The following is a 23,439-nucleotide window of genomic DNA, read 5'->3' as shown; positions in this document are numbered from 1 at the left end:
TCCAGGGGAGCAAAACCAAGGGAAGCAAATTCACACACCTGGAAAAGATGTCTTGTACAGGAGATTGTCATGGAACAAGCAAGAAAATTAGGGCATAATCTCATAACCCTTCACCCCAGGCCAGAGAGCATCTGAAGTGCAAGGCTAACCTTGGGTTTGCTTTTGTCTGCTCTGATGTGGCCCCGTGCCTTGCACGTTCCTGCCTGCACAGGTGCTCAGCTGCAATACCTACCATCCATGCTACCCAGTGGTTGCTGATTATGCCATTCTGCTGAGGAGTTTGAGCTCAGGGCTTAATTAGAATCTAGAAACATCACCTACTTCCTTTCTTATGGCTTTATGCAAAATGTGGGTGAAAGCACTGTGATCACCTACTGCTTCATTAGTGCCAGTCTGCAGCAGGGACAGAGAAGCTGGGTCATGTGTGGATGGAGAGTTTCCGACTTTCCAAGAGGATAATCTGTGTTCTGACTACAGGCTGGTTTTGCCCACTGGAGCTGTGAGTTCTCCTGCAATTGGTGAAAAGAAGGAAGCACTGTAAGCACCTCAAAGGAAGCAGTCATCTTCTGCAGGTCTTCAGAAGTGCCCTCTCTGTCCACTGCCTGTACAGCAAAGCTGCAGCAATTAGATTACTCCTTTCATCCCTTCCAGGGCTCAGACACCTAAAATTTCATTGAGGTAGTAACATCTCAGTAAAGTATCTAAAGTAGGTGGACGAAATTCCAGCCCAAATACTCAAGGCCTCACAGTTAATGACTGCAAGAAAAAAAACGAAGTATCAATCAGAAGATGGTGACTACTGAAAACTAAAAATAAAGGAAGTATCATGTAAAATTTTGATACATTGTATTGGAAAAGAATCAGACGTACAGGCTTTTGTTAATATTTTCATTTTTCCTCCATGCCTCATCAACCTTTAGAAAAAATAATTTAATCTAGGGTTAAAACAAATTTTCTTCATCCTTTTCTGTGAATCCATACTCATGGAGGGCTGAAAATCAGTTAAACACCTTGAGAAAAAATAGCAGGACCACTAAGATCCTAATGTTAACCCATTGTTTGTTCCCCACTTAGTCTAATTCTTTGGATAGTGTAGTGTGAAAAAAGACAGAGTATTTATTACTGTAGCTTGAATACACATCAATTGATTTTATTATACTAGAAACCCTGAGAAAGCATAATATATTTATATACAGATCGTGTAAATACACTGTAGGCAAGTTCCACAGTTTAATGTTGCAAAGTGCTTTCATTAATGCTCTAGTTGTGAGAAAAGGTTGTAAGAGAACATAAAGGAGTCAATATTTGATTTTAACTGAGATAAGTTGAAAGCATAATTCACCTTTACTAAATGTCAGTGCTTCTTCTTTCATGTCTTTTTATGTGATGCTCTTTCTACCACTCCGTGCATGGCTGAGAATGATATACATTAAGAATGAATCCTTCCTTGATGTGACTTCATGATGCTCTGTTTCTTATTTATCTTTGCATAATTTCATGTGTTAATAAAAAACCCTGTAATTCACCAGAGATACATACAATTAAATGGTTGGGTTTGTCCTGGAGTAGCTGCACACTATGGTTTTACTTGATGTATATTTCCGACAGGATACAGAAAGTCAGTTCTACTGAGCAATCTGATCTGACGTTGAAAAAGTATATTGTTAATTTTATTTTTTCTAGAAAGCATGTTTGTTTATTTTTTTAAAGAGATTACATTCCAAATGCTCTTCCAAACTTCGTATGACTCCCCATCATCCTCAAAATGTTACCGAAGGCCCTTAAATTGAATATAGAGGTCAACCTCTCCCCTTGTGAAATGACTATTTTTTTTGTTTTCTATTGATACTGAGGCTCTACTGCCATTACAAAACCCAGCAGTTCTGTGCATGAAAACCACAATGTCAGGGCTAAGCGCTCTATTTCCTGTAGTGGAGAACTGCTGTCTACCAGAAGGACTGGTAGGTAGGAAGTACTCTGTTCCAAGTAGTTCAAGTCTTAAAAATAAGGCTTAGAATTTAAAACTTGACAAACCTTTAGATGTAAACCACATTACATAGTAGGTATCACTGTAAAGAATGTGTTCATCAGGCTTGTATAAAATTCAGGCTTGTATAAGATTCAGGGAGGCTTTGAGCATAAAGCTGCATTTGGAGAAATGTCACTATCCCTGGAAGTGTTCACGAACAGGGCAGATGAGGCCCTTAGTGACATTGTTTAGTGGTGGCGCTGGCAATCCTGGGGTAGAGGTTGGACTTGATGATCTTACAGGTCTTTCCAATCTAGCTATTCTGTGTTCCTAAATTGCATCTGCAACTGCCAGAGCCGCGACCGCGAGAGGAGGAAGCCTGACGGATGCCCGAGGTGGCAGGGGTCGAGCCCAGGCAGAGCGATGCCCATGGGATTCGGCAGCAGGAGCAGCCCTTCACCTGTGCTAGAGAGAACGGAAATCACGAGACAGCTTCAGTGCTTCCCTTCAGCCACGGGGTCTGAGGCAGAGCCTCATCCCCGTGCGGCACCGCGCCTGCCGGTAGCTGTAACAGCCGCGGCAACCAGAGCCGCTGCGCTCAGACCGGCGGCCTCACGGGCGGCTGTCACACCGCCTCCCCGCTGCTGACTCACACCGCCGCGCGGCTCCCCTCACCCGTCCCCAGTTCCCCTGGCGCTGCGGCGGGGGCCGAGCCGCCGCCCCGCCGTTGCCAGCGGCCGGTCTACCCGCCGCCGCCCCTTCCCTCCCCGGGCCGGCCGCGCCGCGGCCCTTCCCCCGCCGCACATGCCCAGAAGGGTGGGAGCCGCGACGCGCCCGGGCGCTGCTCTGACAGCGGCGGCGCTTTCCCTTCCGCTGGGCGGGGGCCGAGCCGCGCCGCGCCCCCCACCCCGGCCCTGCCCGGCCCGGCGGCGGCGGCCAGCCACCGCGCCGCTCACAGGCCGCCTGCTCGCTTGCCGAACTCCTTCCGCACCTCGCCCCGAGCCAGCCGCCGCGGGGCGGGAGGCGGCCATGTCGCTATTGTCTGCGCCGGTGCCCTTGCTCCGGGTGTACTGGATTGGCCTCCTCGTCATCCTGCACCAGCTGCGCCACCGCCTCCTCCCGCGTTGTCCCCCGACCCCAGGTGAGCACCGCAGCCGACGCCGCAGGAAGGGGGGGGCCCTCTGCAGAGAGGGGAAAGTTTGCCGTGCCTTGCACCCCGGGTACGGCGACAGTGCCGGGGCCCAAGGAGCGCGGGGCCGCGACGCGGCGGCCCAGCGGGGGCCGTCAGACGACCCGCACGGCAAGGATAGGATAGGATAGGACAGGACAGGACGGTAGCGACCTTGGCCGCCGCGGCGGGTCGGCCGTTTCGCTCCACTTCTTTCGCAGAGGGGCAGAGGCTGAAGCAGCGCCGCGGCCCTGCACTGGGCACCGCCACCGGGCTCCTCCCCCTCTCCCTCCGAGGGCCGGGCTAGGCCCCCGCGCCGCCGGAGGGCAGCGGCCCGGGGGGGAGCTGCGGCTGGCGGAGCGCCCTCCCCGCCCCCGCCGCGCCGGGCCCCGCCCTCGCTGCCGCCGGCGGGCGGTGGGTCCGGGACCCGTCCGGCCCCCGGGCCGCGGCCGCCCAGGACGCGGGGCGTGGCGGGGGGTTGTACGCCAGCCTTACTGCGGCCTCGGGAGGTGACGTGGGGGCTCCGCGGGCCGGGGGTCCCCGCTTCTCCTCTCCCTCTTTTGCGTTTTCTGACGGTTTCGCCTCAGACCTAGGCTCAGAGCCGCGCGGGCGCAGCCTCCCTTTGCCCAGGTAGGTGCTTGGAAAGCAGGTAGCAGCCGGCAGCCTCCCGCCTCTGGAGCGGAGCTGGGCTCTCCTGCCGCCGCTGACTGTTGTGTCCCCGCCGAGCCAGCAGCCCCGGCCCCACCGACCGTGGGCTGTTCGGGAGCAGAACATACCCGCGCTCCGAAAGCTTAGGCTTTAGTAGCGGCTGTCACTCGCTGACAGCCTTTTTGCTGAGAAGTGAATGACACCTGTAGTTTTCTCCAAGGGACTTCAGTTTAGTCATTTTTTGGAGAAGTCATGGTTTGCACTTTTCCGATTTGGGTCAACAGCATGGTTAATAGTGACTAGGGGAAACTTTGAATTTGACAGAGAACAGAGATCTGAATTTCCTCTTTCCTCGCATTACTCTTGAAGACTTTAAAACGCTTTTGAGTTTATAAACTTAGAGCAAACTGTGAGTCTGAACGGACATGTAAGGTATCATCAGAGCTGAGCGTACAACTCTGTGCAAGTCAGTGCCTTTAACTTTCTCTGCTCAGTAGCAGGTGAAACTTTGTGGCTCTGACAGTAGTTTTAACCAGAAGAACAGTTTAAAAAAACCAACAAACCCTATATTGAGAAGTCATAGTGTTTTGGTAAGAAGGTGGGGCAGATGAGGAAATTGTTTTAGGGAATATCTGAAGTGGCAGGGAGATGGGACAAACACACTGCATAGTAAGAGTGTGTTAGTACATGTCATCACATGTGGCATCCTTAGGTAGCATTTTGTCTACTTTCTATTCATTCCGACCCTTCTGCAATAGGCTGGGATCCTCCTTTCGCAAAAGACAGTGACAGTGACAGTACCCCCAAACAGATGAGAGCACCCTGGTGACCGAAAGGGCAGATGCGCATGCAGTTTGATGTCATCTGAGCATTTTTCTAGCGTTAGTTTTTCTTGGCAGAGCAAAGCTGGGTATTGTGCCTGGGGAGTGTAACACTTTTCAAATCTTTTTTGAACCGCAGAGAAGCAGCATGACAAAAATGTGACACAACTGTTTTGTTGCAGTCTGTTCTTTGCTGTTATTCCAAAAAGTAAAAGTGTTGAATTTGGAAATGTCGGAGGAAGGCAGTGAAGATCAACCTGGAACTGTCAGCTGCCTAAGTAGGACCAGGACAGATTTGACAGATGTAAAAAGTTTTCTTTCATCCCTAACTCATGGTGATTTCTTCCAAGGACCATTAGTTTCCTGCTCAGATAGTTGTTTGCGCGCAGTTGCTTCTTGGCAGTTACCTGCTGCCTCGCTTCAACTCACTGTGTCCAGCTATTGCTTAGAAAAGTGAATCAGCTTGTCAACGGGAACTTTCTTACCCAGGTTAACCCTGTTTCCATAATAACTTCAAAATAGTGACTGCAGTGCAACAAAAAGCAAAAGTGTTGATCAGAACATGCATTATTAAAACTTGGATCAGTAAAATACTCTTGCTGTAGAAAAACACGGAGTGACTTTTCCAGACAGTAATCTAGAAAGGTGCTCAGGTTTAAAGTTTTCTACATCTTTTCAAGGGGCTGTCCGTAACTCACAAGAATGGGTGCTTTATTGCCAGGGTGCCTTCCTGTGGAGAGCCTGGAGGGGGGCAGTGGGGCTGGGAAGGGCAGGGGAACCTCTGGTGATCCTGTTTCCCTGGCCCCAGTCCCCCCGTCAAGAATTCACACTCTTCATGCAGCAGTGGTCTAGCTCTCCCCTGGAAGGTTTAGAACAGACGGGTGCTCTGTGGCTCGTCCTTGAGCTCCGCGGGTAAGCAAAGAGTTCTGGAGTCAGTGCAGCCTTTCTGCCTCTGAATTTTCCAAGAAGCACTTGCTTTCTTGCACTTGGTGGGAAGAAGTGTTCAGGATTTCAATCCAAGTAAGCCAAACTAATTTTCTTTTTCTTTACCCTAACTTAGAGTTGCATGCTCTTGGTACATGCGCTTTCACATGGCTTCTAAAAGTGACCATCTGTTCTGTCACATCCTGCTGGGGTTCCTCTAATTTTTATAGATGGGATTCCAGACAGGTTTGGGTGAGGAGAGGTAAAGGTCAGTTTGAGCTCTGAAATCTAGATCCCATGCAAAAACTTGGTAATTGTTTTGAGCTGCAAACTGAAAAGATGCTAAAATTTGCTGTTAAAGTGAGCCTTCCCTCCCTGTCCCAGTACCGAGTAGGGAGGTCGGCCTGAAATTCTGATCCTGGAGCACAGGGAAGGGAGATACAGAGCTGGGAGAATAAACAGTCAATGGTTGCTTTGCTTTGCTGACTAAAAAATCAGTGTGCAGAGGTAAAGGGGAACTTCTGTTTAACTTACGTTAGAACGTTTTTCCAGGTACTAGTTGCATACATGTTATAACTGCTGATACGTAGTGTGAAGTTGTTAAGTGTTCAGTGGTCTAAATGACTTAAAGTCGTATTAGAAATTATTTCTTGGATGGGTTTTTTTACAGTGCTTACTCTTAATTAATTGGAAGGGGGGAAAAAAGCCCTGCATGACTAAAGGTCTTGGTGTAAGTAGCTTTTTAAACAGAAAAATCAAATCGGTGGATTGATTAAAGACAAACTAGTATTAATTGTGACACCAGGATATTAAGACTGGAAATGCGGTCACTGAAATCCTGAAAGCCATTCTACCAATAACAAAAAAAGTTTAAATAATATACTACTACTGCTACTATCTTTTTATTTTTTAAAAGCCTATGAAAGAATCTATTTGGCATTTTCCTCTTGCATTTTCTCTTCCACTGTACATGTTTGATTGAAATTTGATAGGGGAATACTAAATGCTGAACATTTTTTAGTTAAATCTGGTGCCTGTGATGTGTAGAAAAATGGCTCTGAAAAAGGTGATGATGTGGCTGAAGTTCAGAAGACCTTAAAGATGACCCCCGTTCATCTTAAAAAGTTGTTGAAATTTCATACATTTTCAGTTGGTCCCAATTTCTAGTTATTCAGTATCATAATTTGTTCTGAGCTTCTTTACAATTAATTGTGAAATACTAATTTGGGAACATGAACCTCTTAATTTTGATTCATGTATTGAGGGCTTTTACTTATATGAGTAAAGCATAATGATAGACCGAGCACTTCCTGCTCAAAGCTGTGTGAGCTCTAGGTTGTAAAACATCCAGAGGTGGGTAGAGAACCAAGCAGGTAGGAAGGATTAATGGCAGGCAAAAATAAAGTTGCATCTAACAATTAAACCCTCTCCCCCACACATGCACCTTCCTAAGAGAGTTCTTTAGGTAGTTTCAGAAGTGAGGAAACACTCGTTTTGGTTGCGGGTGCGCAGAATGAGGCAAGGGATACGTGACAGTGATACCTGCCGTGTAATTAGAGAGGGTGCCATGGCTGTGCCTGCACGAGGGGGCAGAGCAAAGGTTGCAGGGTGGCTGCACACCCCACATTTCCTCACATCCCCGTGATTTCTTTCACAACAAGAGTAACTCTTGTGTGGGGAGACACGGGTTTGCGTTAGGAGAGTTAGAGGGGTGTGAGAGGTGAGGCAGCACAGGCCACCCCATGGAGGAGGGCAGGGGTGAGGTACTAGGGCCCAGGTACCCTGGGCCCTTCCTCCTTCTCCGGTGACAGCTGAGTCTGCAGTGAGGCCAGCCGGTGATCCTGTCTGCAGGCTTTTAAAAGCTTCAGCCCTGCTACTGGCTGGTGGTGTTGGCCAGCTGCATAGAGGAGGAGAGGAAAAGAGCAGCTTCTCCGGAGGTGTGCTCTGTTTCAATGTGGGTGGGAATTCCAGGGAGAATGGAAGAGGCACGTTGGTAGCCTGGAGGCTTCTGTGTGTGTGGAAGGGTTTTCAGCAAACCAAAGTGGCACTCTTTTTTTTTTTTTTCTTCGTCATAGAAAGCTCCTCAAGCTTTAAGAGAGCATTTCCATCAGCTGCCGTTGTAGCAAGCTGTGACACTCCCCACAGGCAATGAGGTGTTTCATTCCCACTGGATTTCCTTCTGTGAGGTGCTGGTGTCTTCATTTTGAAGCTGCTCTAGTTTTGCCAAGCCAGCGCTATGAGCACTGTTTCACTGAAAGAGGAAAAAAAAATACCCCTTCTTACAGAAAAATGAGAGATGTGGGCATTTTCCTTCTGGTGGGTTTTTTTTTTGTTTGTTTGTTTTTTGTTTTTTGTTTTTTTTTACCTCATAGTGCCTTTTATGCTGTGTAACACTTGAGGACAGGCAGGGATGATTAGCAGTTTATGTTCCAAACTATTATGACAGCTGAAGTGTGGTTTACAGCATTATAATAAAGGTTGTGTTACACTGCCATATCCGTAACTCTGGCAATGCTATTCTGTGCCACTGTTGCCAAGTGCCAGATCCATTTCAGCATGATGGCAGAGCTGAAACATACATAAGAATGAAGGGTGGGGTGAGTCTGTAACACTCCCTTTCTCTAAAATAACTTGTATTTTATCAGTCTGTGATGAACTTTTTATGATCCAAGGTGTGTCATACTAATTTTAAATCTTAAAGTAGGATCAACTCCTTTATCACAGTGCCTTCCTCCTTGCTTTCAGGAACTGCCACATAAATGCAAAGAAAACAGTAAGATGAAATGAAATACCAAGAGCCTCTCTATTTCCTTGAGACACCGTATCATGGATTGAAATGGAGGGATCTAAAAGTAGTAATAATGCATACTGATACGTGTCTTGTCAGTACACAGTGATGCTGTTGCAGAGTTACATCATTATACATTGCACCACTTTGTCTCTCAAAATCATATTTTTTTGTGGGATTGCATGCCTTGGTGCTGTTGATATGCACCATCTCTTTGGAATCACACAGCATTACCATGTTGAATCAATAGTTTATCCTGGCAACTTAAAATGCACTGAATGAATCACAGTATAGGGCATGCTAGGAGTGAGAATATTGTCCCCAGTAGGGGACTAAAAAAAAAAAAGAAAAAAAAAGTCTACTCCCAGAAGTAAATCTTCAGATACAATAAGGTACTTGCTCTGCACCTCTCATTCTGTTTCTAAGCCAACAGCTGTGTTTAAATAAGTGTGTTTAGCCTTGGCAAACCGATCTTTGATTTTTCATTCAAGGCATTCAAAAAGTGCTTCAAAATACCAGCCTTAGCTCACAGAGGAAAGATCTTTTCTTGGGAATGTTCATCAACAGCAGAAAGCACACTGGAGAAGCTTGTACGCATGCATTTTTGGGCTGTTCCCTTGCAGCAGTGTGAAAAAGTCAGTTTTTCCCTCCCATAGCCAGCCAAGTTGCCAACTGGGGATTTCTGGGCTTGGGTGCAAGTGCAGCTCCTGACCATCAGAGAAGGAGCAGTGCTATCACTTTTAGGATTGCTGTAGGCATGCTCCTGATATTCCTCTCCTGCTCTCTTCCCCTGGATTTTTGTGGAGGAGGTTGCATCTGTGTTCAGCTGGTGGCTTCCTTCTCCTTCCCAGTCCTTGCCAGGCCCCTGGTGAAGGGCTTCTTGCTGTCAACAGTGGCTCAGCTGGTGGTGTGGAAGAAATGAGGAATCATCAGTGTGCAGCCATGCTGTGCTGTGGCTTGGCTTTTTGGTGTGGCAGAATCAGCTCCAGTGGGTGCCAGCTGCCAGCACTGTGCATAGAGATACTCTGGGCCTCAAGTGGTGCTTGCATATGACTGTTTGCACAAGAAGCATATTCCTGTGCACATACTGAGATACAGATTGCCAGGTCTTGCCTTATCGCTGCGCTCATCTCTAAAGTGTCACCCCTTTCCGACTTCTGTAGCCTTTTGAAGAAAATACAGCAAAATTATTTTCCAGCTGATGTGGATAATAACATTTATTAGTGTTTCCGTGTCTGCTTTTCCTGTAATTATAATGCATTGTTATTCCAGGAACCACAACTGTGAACCTAGTAGTTCAGGAGATGGCTTTGATTTCAGGAAGAGGACAGGAAAGGTGTCAGACGTGTATTGCTGATCTGAATGTAGGTCCACACTCCTTTTCCTTTTATTTCAGTCAGAAAACATCTTTACATTTCAGAGGAGCAGATAAATGCCATAATTTACATCACAGATTTTTTTAATGAAGTATTTTTTTTTTTAAGGCAAATGCTGGAACAGTTAGATCGAGCTAACAAAACTTCTTTCAGAATAAACAAACAATAAACCCTTTGCTCCTTCAGTATCAGCTTTCAGTTGAAATAAATGTTATAAGTGAAGCTCAGAAACTCTTAGGCAAGAGGATGTTGGTCTAGCCTTAACTATTACTGAAGAGGCAGGAAAACGCTGTAGCAGGTGACCTCTTTGTGTGACAATAATGTATCAGCTCTGTGGTGTAGCTCTGTAATTCCAGAAAGGAGATTTACTGAGGTCTTCTAGCTCAGTTTCACAGCAGAATGCAAGGCATTAAAACCTTTTTTAATTTTTGACATTCTGATTGGCTTCTTGTAGGTCACACTTCCTGCAAATCTCATCTTTAAATTCGCAAATGTAATTAGTAAGGTAGGTTTCTTGATATGTTCACAGAAGCGTTGATTTCACATAGTTTAGCGTGGTCAAACTTGTGCTTTCTCATTGTATCTTTATCTTACTGCCTTTATCAGGTACTCATTAATGAGTGAAGGATCAAAAGGTGGGACGGTGGCCAAGAAGCAATGGAGAATAAAAGTTTAGAAGGTTCCCCATCAGACCTAAAGTTAGTGGCTCACCCGAGAGCAAAGAGTAAAGTGTGGAAGTACTTTGGGTTTGATACCAATGCAGAAGGATGCATATTGCAGTGGAAGAAGATCTACTGCCGTATTTGCATGGCACAGATCGCCTATTCAGGAAACACGTCCAACCTTTCCTACCACCTTGAGAAAAACCACCCTGATGAATTCTGTGAATTTGTGAAAAGCAACACTGAGCAGATGAGGGAAGCCTTTGCCACCGCCTTTTCAAAAATCAAGCCAGAGTCATCACAGCAGGTTGTTCAAGATAGTCTCATCATGAAGACCTACCAGAACTATGAAAACAAAAAGCATCAGGAACTGACATCTGCCGTCATCAGCTTAATTTGCGAAGGCATGTATCCAGCCTCTATCGTTGATGAGCCCACCTTCAAGGCCCTCTTGAGAACAGCAGACCCCAGGTATGAACTTCCAAGCCGGAAGTACTTCTGTGCAAAAGCTATTCCTGAAAAGTACAATGCCATTAGAGAAATTGTGCTGAAAGAGCTTACTGAGGTTCTGTGGTGTGGCATATCCACGGACATGTGGAGGAGCGAAAACCAGAACAGATCATACGTAACGGTCGCCGTTCACTTTCTCAGCAGCAGTCCTGCCAACTGCCTGGCTGTGAACTCACGGTGTTTAAAAACATTTGAAGTACCGGAGGATAATACTGCAGAGACTATTACACGAGTCCTTTATGAAACATTCATTGAGTGGGGGATCAATACAAAAGTCTTTGGTGCTACAACAGATTACAGTAAAGACATTGTGAAGGCTTGCTCTCTCCTAGATATTCCCATACAGATGCCTTGTTTGGGGCACACTTTTAATGCAGGAATACAACAAGCTTTTCAGCTCCCCAAACTCTGCAGCCTCCTTGCCAGGTGCCGAAAACTGGTGGAGTATTTTCAGCAGTCTACAGTCGCAATGTACATGCTGAGTGAGAAGCAGAAACAGCAGAACGTTCTCCACTGCATGCTGGTAAGTGACCGTGTTTCCTGGTGGGGAAGCACGCTTGCTATGCTGCAGCGCCTCAAGGAGCAGCAGTTTGTCATTGCGGCTGTTCTTGTGGAGGACAGCAACAATCACCACCTCATGCTGGAATCCAGTGAGTGGAATACAATCGAAGGGTTGGTGGAGCTGCTGCAGCCTTTCAAGCAGGTTGCGGAGATGATGTCTGCTTCAAAGTACCCGACAATAAGTATGGTGAAGCCACTTCTCCACATGCTTCTAAATACTACCCTGAACATCAAAGAGAATGATTTGAAAGAAATCAGCATGGCAAAGGAGGTGATTGCTAAAGAGCTGTCAGCCACCTACCAGCACACGCCTGAGATAGACATGTTTCTCAACGTTGCAACTTTCTTGGATCCCCGCTACAAAAAACTGCCTTTTCTTTCAGCCTTTGAACGGCAGCAGGTTGAAAACAGAGTGGTGGAAGAAGCAAAAAGCCTTCTGGAGAAAGTAAAAGAAAATACTTTTAGGACTGAAGAGAAGTTCTTTGCTGTTTCGGAAGAGCCCCCTGTGAAAAAAATCATCATCTCCTCTACTCCTCCTCCTACAAGTGTCATCAACAACATGCTGGCAGAGATCTTTTGCCAGACGGGAGGCGTGGAAGACCAGGAGGAATGGCATGCTCAGATAGTTGAGGAATTGAGCAACTTCAAGTCACAAAAGGTCCTGGGTTTGAATGAAGACCCACTGAAGTGGTGGTCTGACAGACTAGCGCTGTTTCCAGTTTTACCAAAGGTTCTTCAAAAATACTGGTGTATTCTGGCCACACGGGTCTTCCCTGAACGCCTTTTTGGTTCTTCTGCTAATGTTGTAAGTGCAAAGAGAAACCGGTTAGCCCCGGCTCATGTGGATGAGCAGATCTTTTTGTACGAAAACAGTCGGAATGGGTCCGAGGCAGAACTGGAGGATGAAGATGAAGGAGAGTGGGGTTTGGAACAGGAACAGATTTTTAATTTAAATGACTCGGTAAATGTAAACAACAGTTTCTTTAATATCCGAGACAGTGGGTTTGTTTAACAGGACTGCTGCAGTACATTTAATAGCAAAGAAAATAAGGTATTTGTCTTAAGTTACCAAAAATACTTTGGTTTTATGCTATGAATGCTGTAAATAATTGAACAGTTGTAACAAACTTGATTTAGCTTCCATTGTCTTATGTTTTTCCCACTGTCTTAAAACATGAATGACTTACGATTAAACAGCACTGAAATGAATGAGGAAATAAATTCTGCAAAGACGGTGATTTGTGATTGTGGCCCAGATTTCAGAAAGCACTTACCCATGTGCTTCCTTTCCACTTGCTTCAGTGGGAGACAAGCACATGATTATGTGCTTTCTATCATAAAAATATTTTCCTGAATTAGGACCCTGAGCAAGGGAGTTTTTAAGATTTATGCCTCCATTTGTAAATCCTGTGTGACTCAGGATATTAGCTTTAAATACTGGATTTTAAAATATTTTTAAAATCCATAAATCTGAGCAGTGAATATTTTTAGACTCTATCAATGCTGTGGAATGAAAAAAGATCTCGAGCCTGATTTTCTTTTTCACTACCTCATGTCTTAGGCCTGGTCTATGCTAGAAAAGTTCAGCTGGTATCATTCTGTCAATTAGGATACTGATGTATTATTATTTTAACTGTTACTGTGCTGGCATAGGCTGTAGTGTGGATGCACTTATACTGGGATAATTTATTTTCCTTTCCAGTGAGGTATAAATGGTATAAACACTTGTAAACTGGTATTGCTGCGTCCACAGTAGTCTGGTTTTACCGTTTAACTGCAGCAGCTAAATGGCAAAACCTTTTTTTTTTCTTTTTTTTTTTTTTTTAATGTCTAGGCAAGCCCTGATTGTAGCCTCTTGTGCTTTTACAAAGTGGTAACGAAGTGTGCAGGGTCGAGGTGGCGTTGTGTTACCTTTGCTTTGTGCCTACATTATGGCTAATGCCATGTGGTGCAAAGCAGGCAAGGCATCAGGCCTGTTGGAGGTCAAGGGAGAGAGGGAAGGAAGGAGAGGGCAGGGAGATGTGTATGGGCCATGAGTCTAAATGTCTCTCTATGTTATAAAGTCCTTAACCTCTTAATTTAAATGGGGACTTTGCCCAGGGTAGCTAGAAAATTTTGTTGGCATGAAAAGCAAAATAAAAAGCTTTAATATTATGTAAATATATTTAAAAGAAGGGGACCCCTCTGTTTCCCCACATGTATTTAGTCAGTCTTTAAAATTGTTTCTTATTACATTAGCACCTAAAATCTCTCTTTTTTTTTTTTTTTCCTCCTGTCTCTTTTGATTCAGTTTGTAGAGTGGACTTTAGTCCTGTCCAGTCTAATGTTTTGAGTACAGTTTCAGATTAGTTGTTGTGTATTGTTATCTGTCCCTTCGTGTCTCTACGCCTGAGTGTTTTAAGCCCTTTTGAGAACTTGGCAAACAAGAAAAAAATAAAAAAACTCGTCCCAAATTCCCCATCTCTTATGAAATACTGCAGGTCATAAATAGGATTAGAGTTCATGCTTGGCACAAAGTGGGATGGCAGTCAGCATTTTTCCCTGAGGTGCAAAGGAAGGCTCTTGGCATTGTCTAGTTACAGTCAAGGTTTGCTTGGGGTTTTACTTTTGTTACTGGTGTCTCACCCTCCACCTCAGCTTTACTCTACGGCACTGTTGAGCACAGTCTTTCTGGAGAGAGGTCTGTTGGAGACTGGCCATTGCTGTTCTGGAGAAAGAAAGTTGGGGGGTTTTGTGACAGGGATACCCATGGGCATCTGGTTGTAGAAAGGGCCCAGCCAGGAGGACCATACAAAAATGAGAATTGTGATGGAATTGAATCTATTGCCAAACTGCTTGTTTATGTTTTGTTTTAATAGTTCCTGGAAGTTGGAAGACCTCTGTGTTCCTTGTAGGTGGAGGGAAGGGGCGGGTGGGTGGGGAGGAAAGAGGAGGTTTAGAGTAGATGCATGAAGTAAGTAGCAGCGAACTACCTGGCACATTTAAGCACAGGAAAAATGCACTTAACAGGTGGTGTGGCCTGTGTTGGGCTGTCAGTAAGCCTCGGTTTTCACACTCCAGTCCTGTGAAAATTAATTTGCACTTTTATAAAGTACATGCACAGTGCATCCCATTGAATGTTGCTGCTTGCCACGTCCACTGAAGAGGTGTATGTGATTGCCCAAGCTGCAAAACACAGGGTTGGCCTGAACTCCCACAGGTATGCAGGCTATCTGCGAGGGTAGTGAAATCAAATTATGGAAGGGAGTGAGGTACAGCAGGTCCCTTATTGATGATACCTGAGCTCCTGTGACACCCCTGCAGTGTGCCAGGAGGACCCGTTGGGTTTTACATTCATTGAGTGCCAGCAGTTGTTGGTGATGTCCACTTTTACCACCTCCACCTGCTACCACAACTGCTGGCCCTTGAGGAGCCGTGCAAATGCTAGCACAAGGTATGCATATTCTGTCATACACGAGCATAATTCAAAGCCATGCCCTGGCAACCAAGGCAGAGAGCCCTAAGCACCAGTCTCCTGGTCTGTGTTCATTCTGCTCCCCTTGACAGCATCCATCTCCTGTTTCCATCTTTGTTCTTCTAGCACTAAATGTATATGCAGTGTTGCAGGCAGTTTTACTGAGATTGGTTCAATGCACTACTCTCTTCCTTCCAGCTTCTTTTTAGTTTTTGGTATCCAAAATAAAACCATAGTCGGTTCAATTGTTGTGTCTCAGCATTCTTTTTAAAAAAGGAGAAGGAAAAAAACAAAAAACAAAAAACAAAGCCATTGTTAGTCCTACCCATTGTTTGTGAGATTTTTATTTAATGTTCTAAGCCCGGAATATTGTTAAATAAACCAGAAAAGTAAGTTAGTTGCTAGATTATTTGTCTGATGTGTGTTCATATCTGTAGCACTTTACGACTTTGAACTCTTCCGCAACAAGGGGAAGTTATATTCTAAGGTTTTGAAGCTATGCATTTATTTTCCTTTGATCCTGTAAATTATTAAAAAAAAATCCCCATGCTGTACAAATCTTTTGGATTAAAAAAGAAAAAAAGATGAAAAATGTCAGAAGTTTAGATGGTTTCTCTGAGTTTAAATATGTGTGGTGTTTCTCATTTAACGACACAATTTTCTGTTGTTTTGCTGGGTGGAGAACCAAAGTTGCAAAGCTGTTTTAAATATTGCTACAGCGTGAGTTAAATCCTGGCACTATTGCCAAGGGTGGGCCCAGAACACATTTCCAAATTACGCTAGTAATTCAGATTTATGTTTGCGTTTCTTGACAGCTTATTTGAATCCATAGCCTAATGTTTCCTTTCCTTTTCGGTACAGCTAAAACATCTTTTTGGAGGGGCAATAGAGGAGCTTCAGCTTTTGAGTGCTCTCATGCTGGGAAAGTGAATTTTTAAACAGGCTCTCAAAGTACATTCTTGATGTCAAAAGAAGAAGAATTGCCTTTTGCCACCAGCTAAGTATTTCCAATTCAGGATTAAAATTCAGTGGGCTAGGCAAGGTTTCCTAGGGTTAACAATGTAACTAAAGGCAGTTTTGTGTGACTGGCCAACCTTTGCAAGCATTTCACCTCTCACTGCCATCGGGGATTACTGTGAGGACAAAACGAAAACCCCAAACCAAACTGAAGCTGAAGAGGTGAATTATTCCAACAAACCATGTGTGAGATGCCTCGATTTAAATGAAGGGAATAAAGTTCTGGGTTATTTGGGAAGGACGTACTATTTTAAGTTTCTATTGCTGCAGTGCATTCGATTAATTTGGAGGGATTTCTTTAACTAATGTCATGGTGTTCCAGTTAGCTTTATGGGAGCATTTGAATGCAGGGACAGAGCGATATTAAAAGACAAAGAAACACTAACTGTCTATTTGTAATATTTTGTAGGACTTTTGAAAAAAGTTAATGGTGATGTTCATGATTTTGTGATTTTCACATGATAGCTTAAAAAGAAGGGGCTGCCTGAGGGCCTGATTTCTGGAGGAGGGGACATGTATGGATTTAAACCCAGAAGTGGTGTGTTTTGCGTATTCCATGACAATTAGGTAAAGGAAACTTTATGTTGGAAAAACTGCATTTTAGTTTCTGCACACCATAGTCCTTTTGGTGGTTTCAATTTCTGAAGTTGTGGTGATCCTGTTTCTGGTGATGCAGTGTTATCTGTCTAGTGTGGACTGTCTTTTTGGCTGTGCTGAGGAGACTGTCTTATGTTGGCTCCTGGTCTTTTAATGTTTTGTGTTTTTTTTTGCTTTCTCTTATTTCTCCCCCCCATGCCAAGACTATATGGTCTACCTCACCATATTTCCTCCAAATTACTAGCCTTCTGCTACATTCAAGGTGTGTTTTGTTTTTAGGGGGTGTAGGGAAATTACAGAAATTGGGTTTGCTTTTTTAATAACAGTATTTGGTGCTGTAGAGAGAACTTAAAAGACACAGTGTAATTTTATGTCAGCTTAAAAGCACATCGGTAAAGCATGTCTAATGACTTGATGCTATTTAAACTGGAATTTCAGAACATCACTAGAGTTGCTGTATACTGCTGTCATTTTTACATGCAGATGCATTCCCTTGAGGTTGAACAAGAAAAATCTATTAAATAGATGTTTTCTACTTCTACAGTAATTTTCAGTGCCCCTGCAGCTGGGTTAAAATACCATGAGGGAATTGAGTTTACTGTAAAAACCCAAAACTCTGTCTGTAAGCTTACCTTATTTTCTAAAAACCTTTTTAGTGATAAAATTTGATTTACAGTATTTTAGAAATGCAAAGGCTGTTGGAGAAACTATTTTCAAATGAGAGGCCCTCAGACTCTGAAGTGTTAACATTATGCTTTTTGAGCATTTTTATTGACATTTCCACACAGGGTGGTATTGATTTCCCTTGCTGCCAGAAGAAAACATTAAGCGTTCACAAAAGCAATCCTGCCATTTGCAATGCCTTGAAGTGGTGATCAGATGTAATCTTTTTGAGAAGTGCTGAAAAGGTTGTTACCTTCTACACATATGTGCTGGTTTCCATGCATTACAAATCGTCCTTACTTCCAGTGACTTGAATTTGCAAAATTGCTACTTCTCTGTCCTGCCTTTTCTCCCTGGCTCTGCCTGGGCAGAGCACTGAGTGGGGGAACAGCAGGGAGAAGTCCTGCACACCAGTGTGTTTTTCTTCCCTTACAGAGAGACTGTTCTTTGAGAGCAGGTAAACTCGGTTTAAAAACAGTTTAAACTAGGTCCTTGTTCTGGCCCGCTGGGGCTGCAGCACCTATGTCATGCTGCAAAAAGGCAGAGCCTGTGATTCCTTCCCCCAGAGTGATGTACGTTGCTCACTTGAATACATTACTTAGTTGGACCAAAATCGCCTGCTTAAGGGGGGAGGATGACGGGCAACTGGGCTCAACACAGCTAGAAAAATATGATCTGAATGAAACGCATAATAAGCAGTAATAGTCCTTATTGCTTTCAAGCCCAGGTTGGATAGGACCTTGAGCCTAGTGCGAGGTGTTGGAACTAGATGATCTTAAGGTCCCTTCCAACCCAAACCATTCTGTGATTCTAGGGTAGAAGCAGTTTGTGCTGCTCTGGTTGTTTGGGTTTTTAAGATAAATATCTTTAACATACCAGTTTGTGCTCTAGGCTGAAGCTGTGCCTGGGAAATTTTGTCATTATTCAAGTAATTAAGTGCTTAATCCTGCCATAGAAGAAGAGTGTGGCATTCAAATAAAGATTTTTATATAGAGGGTAAAGCTACAGTTCCTATTCAATAGCTATTTTGGGGCTAACATTTACAGTGGTTTTACTGGTATAAATATCATGGACAGACTTGCACACACATTCAGGAACAGTGGGTTAGCCTTGTTTTAAAAAGAGACAGGAGAGGATACTTTCATTTGGAGTAAATTAAGGAGTGTCTATTTTAACATTCTTAGGTAGAAGACTAATTAAAATCTGTAAATGTTTGTGGTAGTAAAATAATTTATGTAGATATATCTATAGAGAGTTAATCCCTTTGGCTAACATAGTACACTGAAAGTATGAGTGTATTTGTCCATGTCTGCATGTGCATGATGTGATGTTCAACAGCGATTCCCCAGACAATGCAGAATAAGGTTATTTTTAAAAAGGCAGTGTCTTTGATTGCATACACTTTTCTGAGAATGTTGTTGTCCCAGGTATTTGCAGTCAGGAATGAGGAATGAATCTTTTATTTCTTGATGGATGCTGCTTTGCTTTGAAATTCGAGACACTTTGTGTCTTTGTATATCACTGTCTTTATAAACACTGTAATTGAAAGTGTTTAATTCTCCTTTTTTTTCCCTTTTTTTTTTTTAATGTGCTTTTTCACCATGAGTCATCAGTGAGGTTTACAGTGTTAGGAATTTGCAGTCATAACAAGGAAGATGGCAAATCAGCATCAGGAAAGCTCATGCCAGAAACATCCCATCCCATGTCATGAATGCTGTGCTCCAAGGGAAACCTTAATCTTCTCAAACAGGGCTTTCTGATGTGTGTGTGGGAAGGAGAAAAATGGAGTGCTTTTGCGAACAGTGATAGCTCTGGTGTTATGGGTGGTAGTCAGTTTGCTGTGAGTTTGTACTCTGGCTTGCACTCAGTGGTTTGGCACCAAATTTCAGTTTCTTGAGCATGCAGCAGAACTTAATATGAACAGAAGGAATTTAAAAACAATTACATCTGCAAAAATCAGTTACTTCATTGATGAGACCAAATAGGAAGTAGTTCCATCTAGGAAAAATACTGAAATTGCAATAGGAGCCTGGAATTCCTGTCTGAAATCCTGACAGCATTTGAAAATGCTAAATGACTAACTTCCCTGTAATCTGACATTTCAGAACTCTGAACAACAGCTGTTCTACACACTTTTTGGTGTATCCATGCTGCCAGCAGTGAGCTCTTTTTGCTTCAAAACCCTGCACTCCCAAATGTCCAGGCAGCAGTTTTAGGTAATAAGGTAATGGAGAAGAATGTTAGAACAAGCCCTTACTGTAATCTGTCCTCTAGTGTGCAGGAGCCTGGGCTGAAAATGTAGTTTCCGAATGTTTTTTTGACATGGCCTCTTATCTGCCACAGTTACACATTCATATGCAATACAGGAACTTGCCACTGATCATAAATCTGGCAGGTCCCAATGGAATGAGTGCAGTAGTGAGAAAGAGCCAGTCTTGTGGATGAGTGAAGCCTTCTGTGCGTGGTATGTATCTCTTTTTGTCCCCAGTTTTAAGCCCTTTTTATTTCTGTTGCCGGTAGTATTTCCTTCTCTGTGTTATTTGCTGTGTGGGTTTTGCATTCAAAGTGTAAGACCAGGAGAACGTTACCTGTGTGCTTTCAAGACACGGTGAAAGTAGGCAGAGGTTCACCTGCACTGTTTGCATGATCACTAGGTTGAGAATGATGTTTAATTTACCCCGTAGGGATGCGAATGTGAGACTGGCATTGCTGCTAGGAGATTTCTGCATGCCTGGTCAGAGAAGTGATCTGAGAAGTCTTGTGCATGTTGTATCAGAAGGTATGATGCAATCCTCACGTGAACTTAAAGCAGTTACATGATAGTAGTTGTTTGGTAGTCCTGCAAACAGACTAACCACCTTGTTCATGCCCTCCACACTCCACCCCACCACCCTTTCATTACTTCGGCTGATATTTACAAAGATTTCACGGTTCTTTTTTGAGAGATAAATTCACAGATAATACAAGAAACAATTTGTCAGTTGTTAAACTATTGCGTATACTTTTTGTGCTTTTTTTGGCAATGCACATTAGAGCTGATGGAAGATAAAGTTACTTTTTTAACCCAGAGATGGGATCCACACTCATCTAAAGTAGGTTGTCATGAACAGAGGCTGATACGCTCTTCCTGCAGGTCTGTCTGTAATGCTGGTCTATTGGCTGTACTTCTGCCCTTTCTCTAGGCTGCTCTGGAAAGTTGCTGTGGTCTGCAGAGGGAAAACAGATTCCTCCAGAGTGTTTCCCCAGTGTTTCAGTGTTGCTGGGGCTGCTTTCTGGTCTGCACATACCTGAAGGAAGGGAATAGGCTAGGGCTTTTCCTGGGATACCGCTTATTCCCTTGGCTGGTTGACCACCTGAGAAGAGGACTGGGTGGAAGGTAATCCTGCTGGGTGATAACTTTGCAAACACCGAGACTACAGAATGATTCATTCATTTTATATTTATTTTTAGGATAAGATAAAATTGATACAAAATGTGGCCTAAAAAAGAGCCTTCAGACCTTTTGCACTAGCTCCTTGAGATAGATGTCCACATACAGATTTAGGGATTTAATCTCTGAAAGCTATCCATTTGTATGCTCTGCCTTCAGAACCACTAGAAATGCCAGCATCACAAGTATATCTCTCTAAGTGTCTTAAATAATGACATTTTGAGGTGGGCTGTGTCTGCAATGCTTTTTTAAATACAAACCACAAGTTTTCATTTCCCATGTATCCATTTTCTCTTCCATTGTGCTTTAAAGGTTAGTATTCATAGGATCATTCTCTCTCAAATGAGCTATTTAAACACTTCAGGTCCCAAGCATGGGTGGGCTTCAGAGGTAAAAGAAATACTTCCCCCCCTGACTCATAAGCTGGAAGTCTTAATTACTCCGTTGCTGAGGGAGGCAAGTGCAGCTGTGTTTTTCCAAAATAAGGGAGAACATGAAATGTAAATAATTACTTTTTTTTTTTAAAGTTAAAATTCTAAGAATAAAAGCCTTAAGTGTAAGCACTCCATTTTTGCCCTGTTACCTGCATCATAGCCATATGCTCTGGACCTGTGGTATTCTGTTGAGCATACAAGTGAAAGAAGAACCTTCTATTTAATTCTTATTTTACTTGAGAGGATGTTTCAGTTTACATGATTTAATCTTAAGAAGCTTAAATTTAGGAGTTTCAGCAGATGTGAATGAGCATTTCTGTGGCTTGGTCCTTCCTTGAAAACCAGGAACTTTTGCTCCTTGTTAATGTAGAACAAAGAAGGCAGATTTCCTAAGTCCAATATTATAAGTGGAAGAGTGGTTGTTGCTTCATGCTCATGTAGCTGAAACACTGATGGATTCCAGAGCCGGGTGATGGGCTGCTTGTGCTGGTAGGGCATCTGGGTCTGAAGATGGACAGATGATACCTTGCAAAGGATACGTGGCCTTTGCTTCCATGTCATTCCTATGCCAATAAATGTGACGCTTCATCCCACGAACTAGCTGGTCGTGCAATTAGGAACTTCTGCAGTCAGTCAGTGTCTGCTTTTTGGGGGCTGTTTGGAGTAGCATCTGCTTGTTTAGGTGATGGAGCAAACTCTGTTAGCATTAGAGACACTGCAACTCAAGAAAATGAGCTATAAAATGTAATTGTTCCTTTACATCGTAAAAAGAATTGTTTATCCAAGTTCCACTCAGTCACGCTGGAGATTGTAGAAGTTAAGCAGAGGAACTCAGAGCTTTGCTGCTGGGCACTGATGTAGGTGGAGGTCTTGAGTCACTCAGGAACTCGTGTGGACTCTACCATGAGTCTTCCTTGTGTGGGACAAGTTGCACAACCAGAAGTTTTATTTGGCTTAGATGTGAGTGCTGAAGCAGCCTCAAAAAGTTTTGCAAGGCTGGAAGGCAGGAGGAAGTGTCCATGGACCCCGTGATGTTATTTTTAGAGATATTTTTGTAGTCGAGTCATAATATGTCAGTTTGCTTAGACCATGCAGATACTGTTCCACCACAAATGCTTTACACGGGCCTCCCTTGCTCAGTGCTGGAGTAGCATTGAAGTTACACGGGCACTTATGTATAATCTTGTTTCACCTCAGTTACGGTAAAGCTTTTAGTGTACTGAACAAATAGAGTCTTATGAAATGTTTTGATAAACTGTGTCACTAAGATTATGTGCTGTGCCTTGCAGACAGGGCAAGATTCAAGATTTGGTCAGTTAATGGTGTAAGAGTATAATGGTATAATTATGACATAAAAATGTCATATATGTACACACACAGAGTCCTATCTTGGTGTTTTCAGAAAATGGTGCCTGCCAGTTTCATGCTTCCCATCCTTGCAGTTTCTAAATTACAGATGTCATTACAGATGATTTTGGTTTCATGGCTTTATCATAGAGTATGAATGACTGCATTAAAGCTGCAGATGTGGTGGATTATGGGAAGGTTTAAATAGGTTTATTGCCAGCAAGAAAAGAAAATATTTGACAGCTACTATTCCCAAAGCAAATAACCAAAAAAGCAGTGACATTTTGCTTCATGTCAGGGTTGCTTTTAAGAAAAAAGAAAGTGCCATGGTTTTATAATAAAATTATGACATTTGCTTTCCGTGCACAGTATTTGTGCTCTGCTAGGAGAGGTTTGATGCTTCACAGCTTATTCATTGGGTAAAGAACGCTACATCCCCCGTCCTACCCAAAACACCCTCTGAGTTGTGTAAGGCTGAGTAAGAATGCTTTGCACTGATATGCTCCTGCTTTTTGTAGCGTGACTGTTTTCTGCCAGAGTCTGCTTTCTGAGACGTGGACATTTCGCCATCTGAGGGAATGTATAACCATGATTGTTAACATTGCTCAATATTTTAAATTAGCCTGGAGAAAACAAAAAAAGGAAAGTTGGACCTAAAAAATGCACTGAAGTTGTTTCTGAAGGAGGACCTTGAGGGAACTGTTAAAACCTTTTTTTTGTCTTGTTGACACACTGGTACCGTGGTGATGTAACTAAACACTCTCTGACTCTGTGAGGAAATACTCATCTCCTGTAAGGTCTGTGCTGGGTTATCCTCTGTGACATTAGCTTCACCAGTATGAGAAAACGAAGTCACACCACACAAAAGCAAAGCTCAGTCACCTCCTGACCTTGCATTTCACACCGGCGTTTCTCACATGCACAAACCAGGGATTTGAAGTTAATGAGCCTTGTGAGTGTTCAATGAATTTGGGATTAAGTTTTTAATCTTCTGTGCTGCAGGCAAGGGTTTGATTGCCACCTCTGGCTTCCCAGGCATGGTATGCTGTAGCGGGAAGAGGGTGATGCTG

At 43.6% G+C, this 23,439-nt stretch overlaps 2 protein-coding genes and 1 long non-coding RNA gene across 9 annotated transcripts in view; 2 read left to right on the top strand and 1 right to left on the bottom strand.

The window, feature by feature from the left end:
• Window positions 1–1,129: 1,129 nt before the first annotated feature.
• Window positions 1,130–3,045, bottom strand: LOC134168703 (uncharacterized). The gene is made up of 2 exons (XR_009966634.1): window positions 2,961–3,045; window positions 1,130–2,429 (listed from the first exon to the last, which is right to left on the bottom strand). It is a non-coding gene; the product is annotated as an uncharacterized LOC134168703 (long non-coding RNA).
• The window catches only part of DHRSX (dehydrogenase/reductase X-linked), a 160,625-nt gene continuing 139,944 nt past the window's right edge, over window positions 2,759–23,439 (top strand). For 5 of the 6 annotated variants that reach the window (XM_062628688.1, XM_062628687.1, XM_062628685.1 and 2 more), the window contains exon 1: window positions 2,759–3,110. In XM_062628688.1, the coding sequence (XP_062484672.1) occupies window positions 2,774–3,110 (337 nt within the window). In that variant the 5' untranslated portion in view covers window positions 2,759–2,773. Of the gene's footprint in view, window positions 3,111–3,643; window positions 3,768–23,439 lie in introns of those variants that run through there. The other variant, XM_062628689.1, reaches the window with a different exon arrangement.
• Window positions 2,973–15,474, top strand: ZBED1 (zinc finger BED-type containing 1). 2 transcript variants are annotated; one of them, XM_062628674.1, is made up of 2 exons: window positions 2,973–3,110; window positions 10,301–15,474. In XM_062628674.1, the coding sequence occupies exon 2, from the start codon at window positions 10,352–10,354 to the stop codon at window positions 12,437–12,439; it is 2,088 nt and encodes a 695-aa protein (XP_062484658.1). In that variant the 5' UTR covers window positions 2,973–3,110; window positions 10,301–10,351; the 3' UTR covers window positions 12,440–15,474. The 2 variants fall into 2 exon arrangements, with proteins under 2 accessions (XP_062484658.1, XP_062484659.1); XM_062628675.1 differs by lacking the exon at window positions 2,973–3,110 and adding an exon at window positions 3,643–3,767.

Source organism: Pezoporus occidentalis, unplaced genomic scaffold, assembly GCF_034315485.1.
Source record: "Pezoporus occidentalis ecotype Australia unplaced genomic scaffold, CSIRO_AGI_Poc_V1 ctg32, whole genome shotgun sequence".
In the NCBI taxonomy this organism is placed as follows: domain Eukaryota; kingdom Metazoa; phylum Chordata; class Aves; order Psittaciformes; family Psittacidae; genus Pezoporus; species Pezoporus occidentalis.
This window is presented reverse-complemented; position numbering and strand designations above follow the sequence as displayed.

Bases quoted from the DNA above. Each gene is read 5' to 3' on its own strand.
- ZBED1 (XM_062628674.1), top strand. From the start codon at position 10,352: ATGGAGAATAAAAGTTTAGAAGGTTCCCCATCAGACCTAAAGTTAGTG.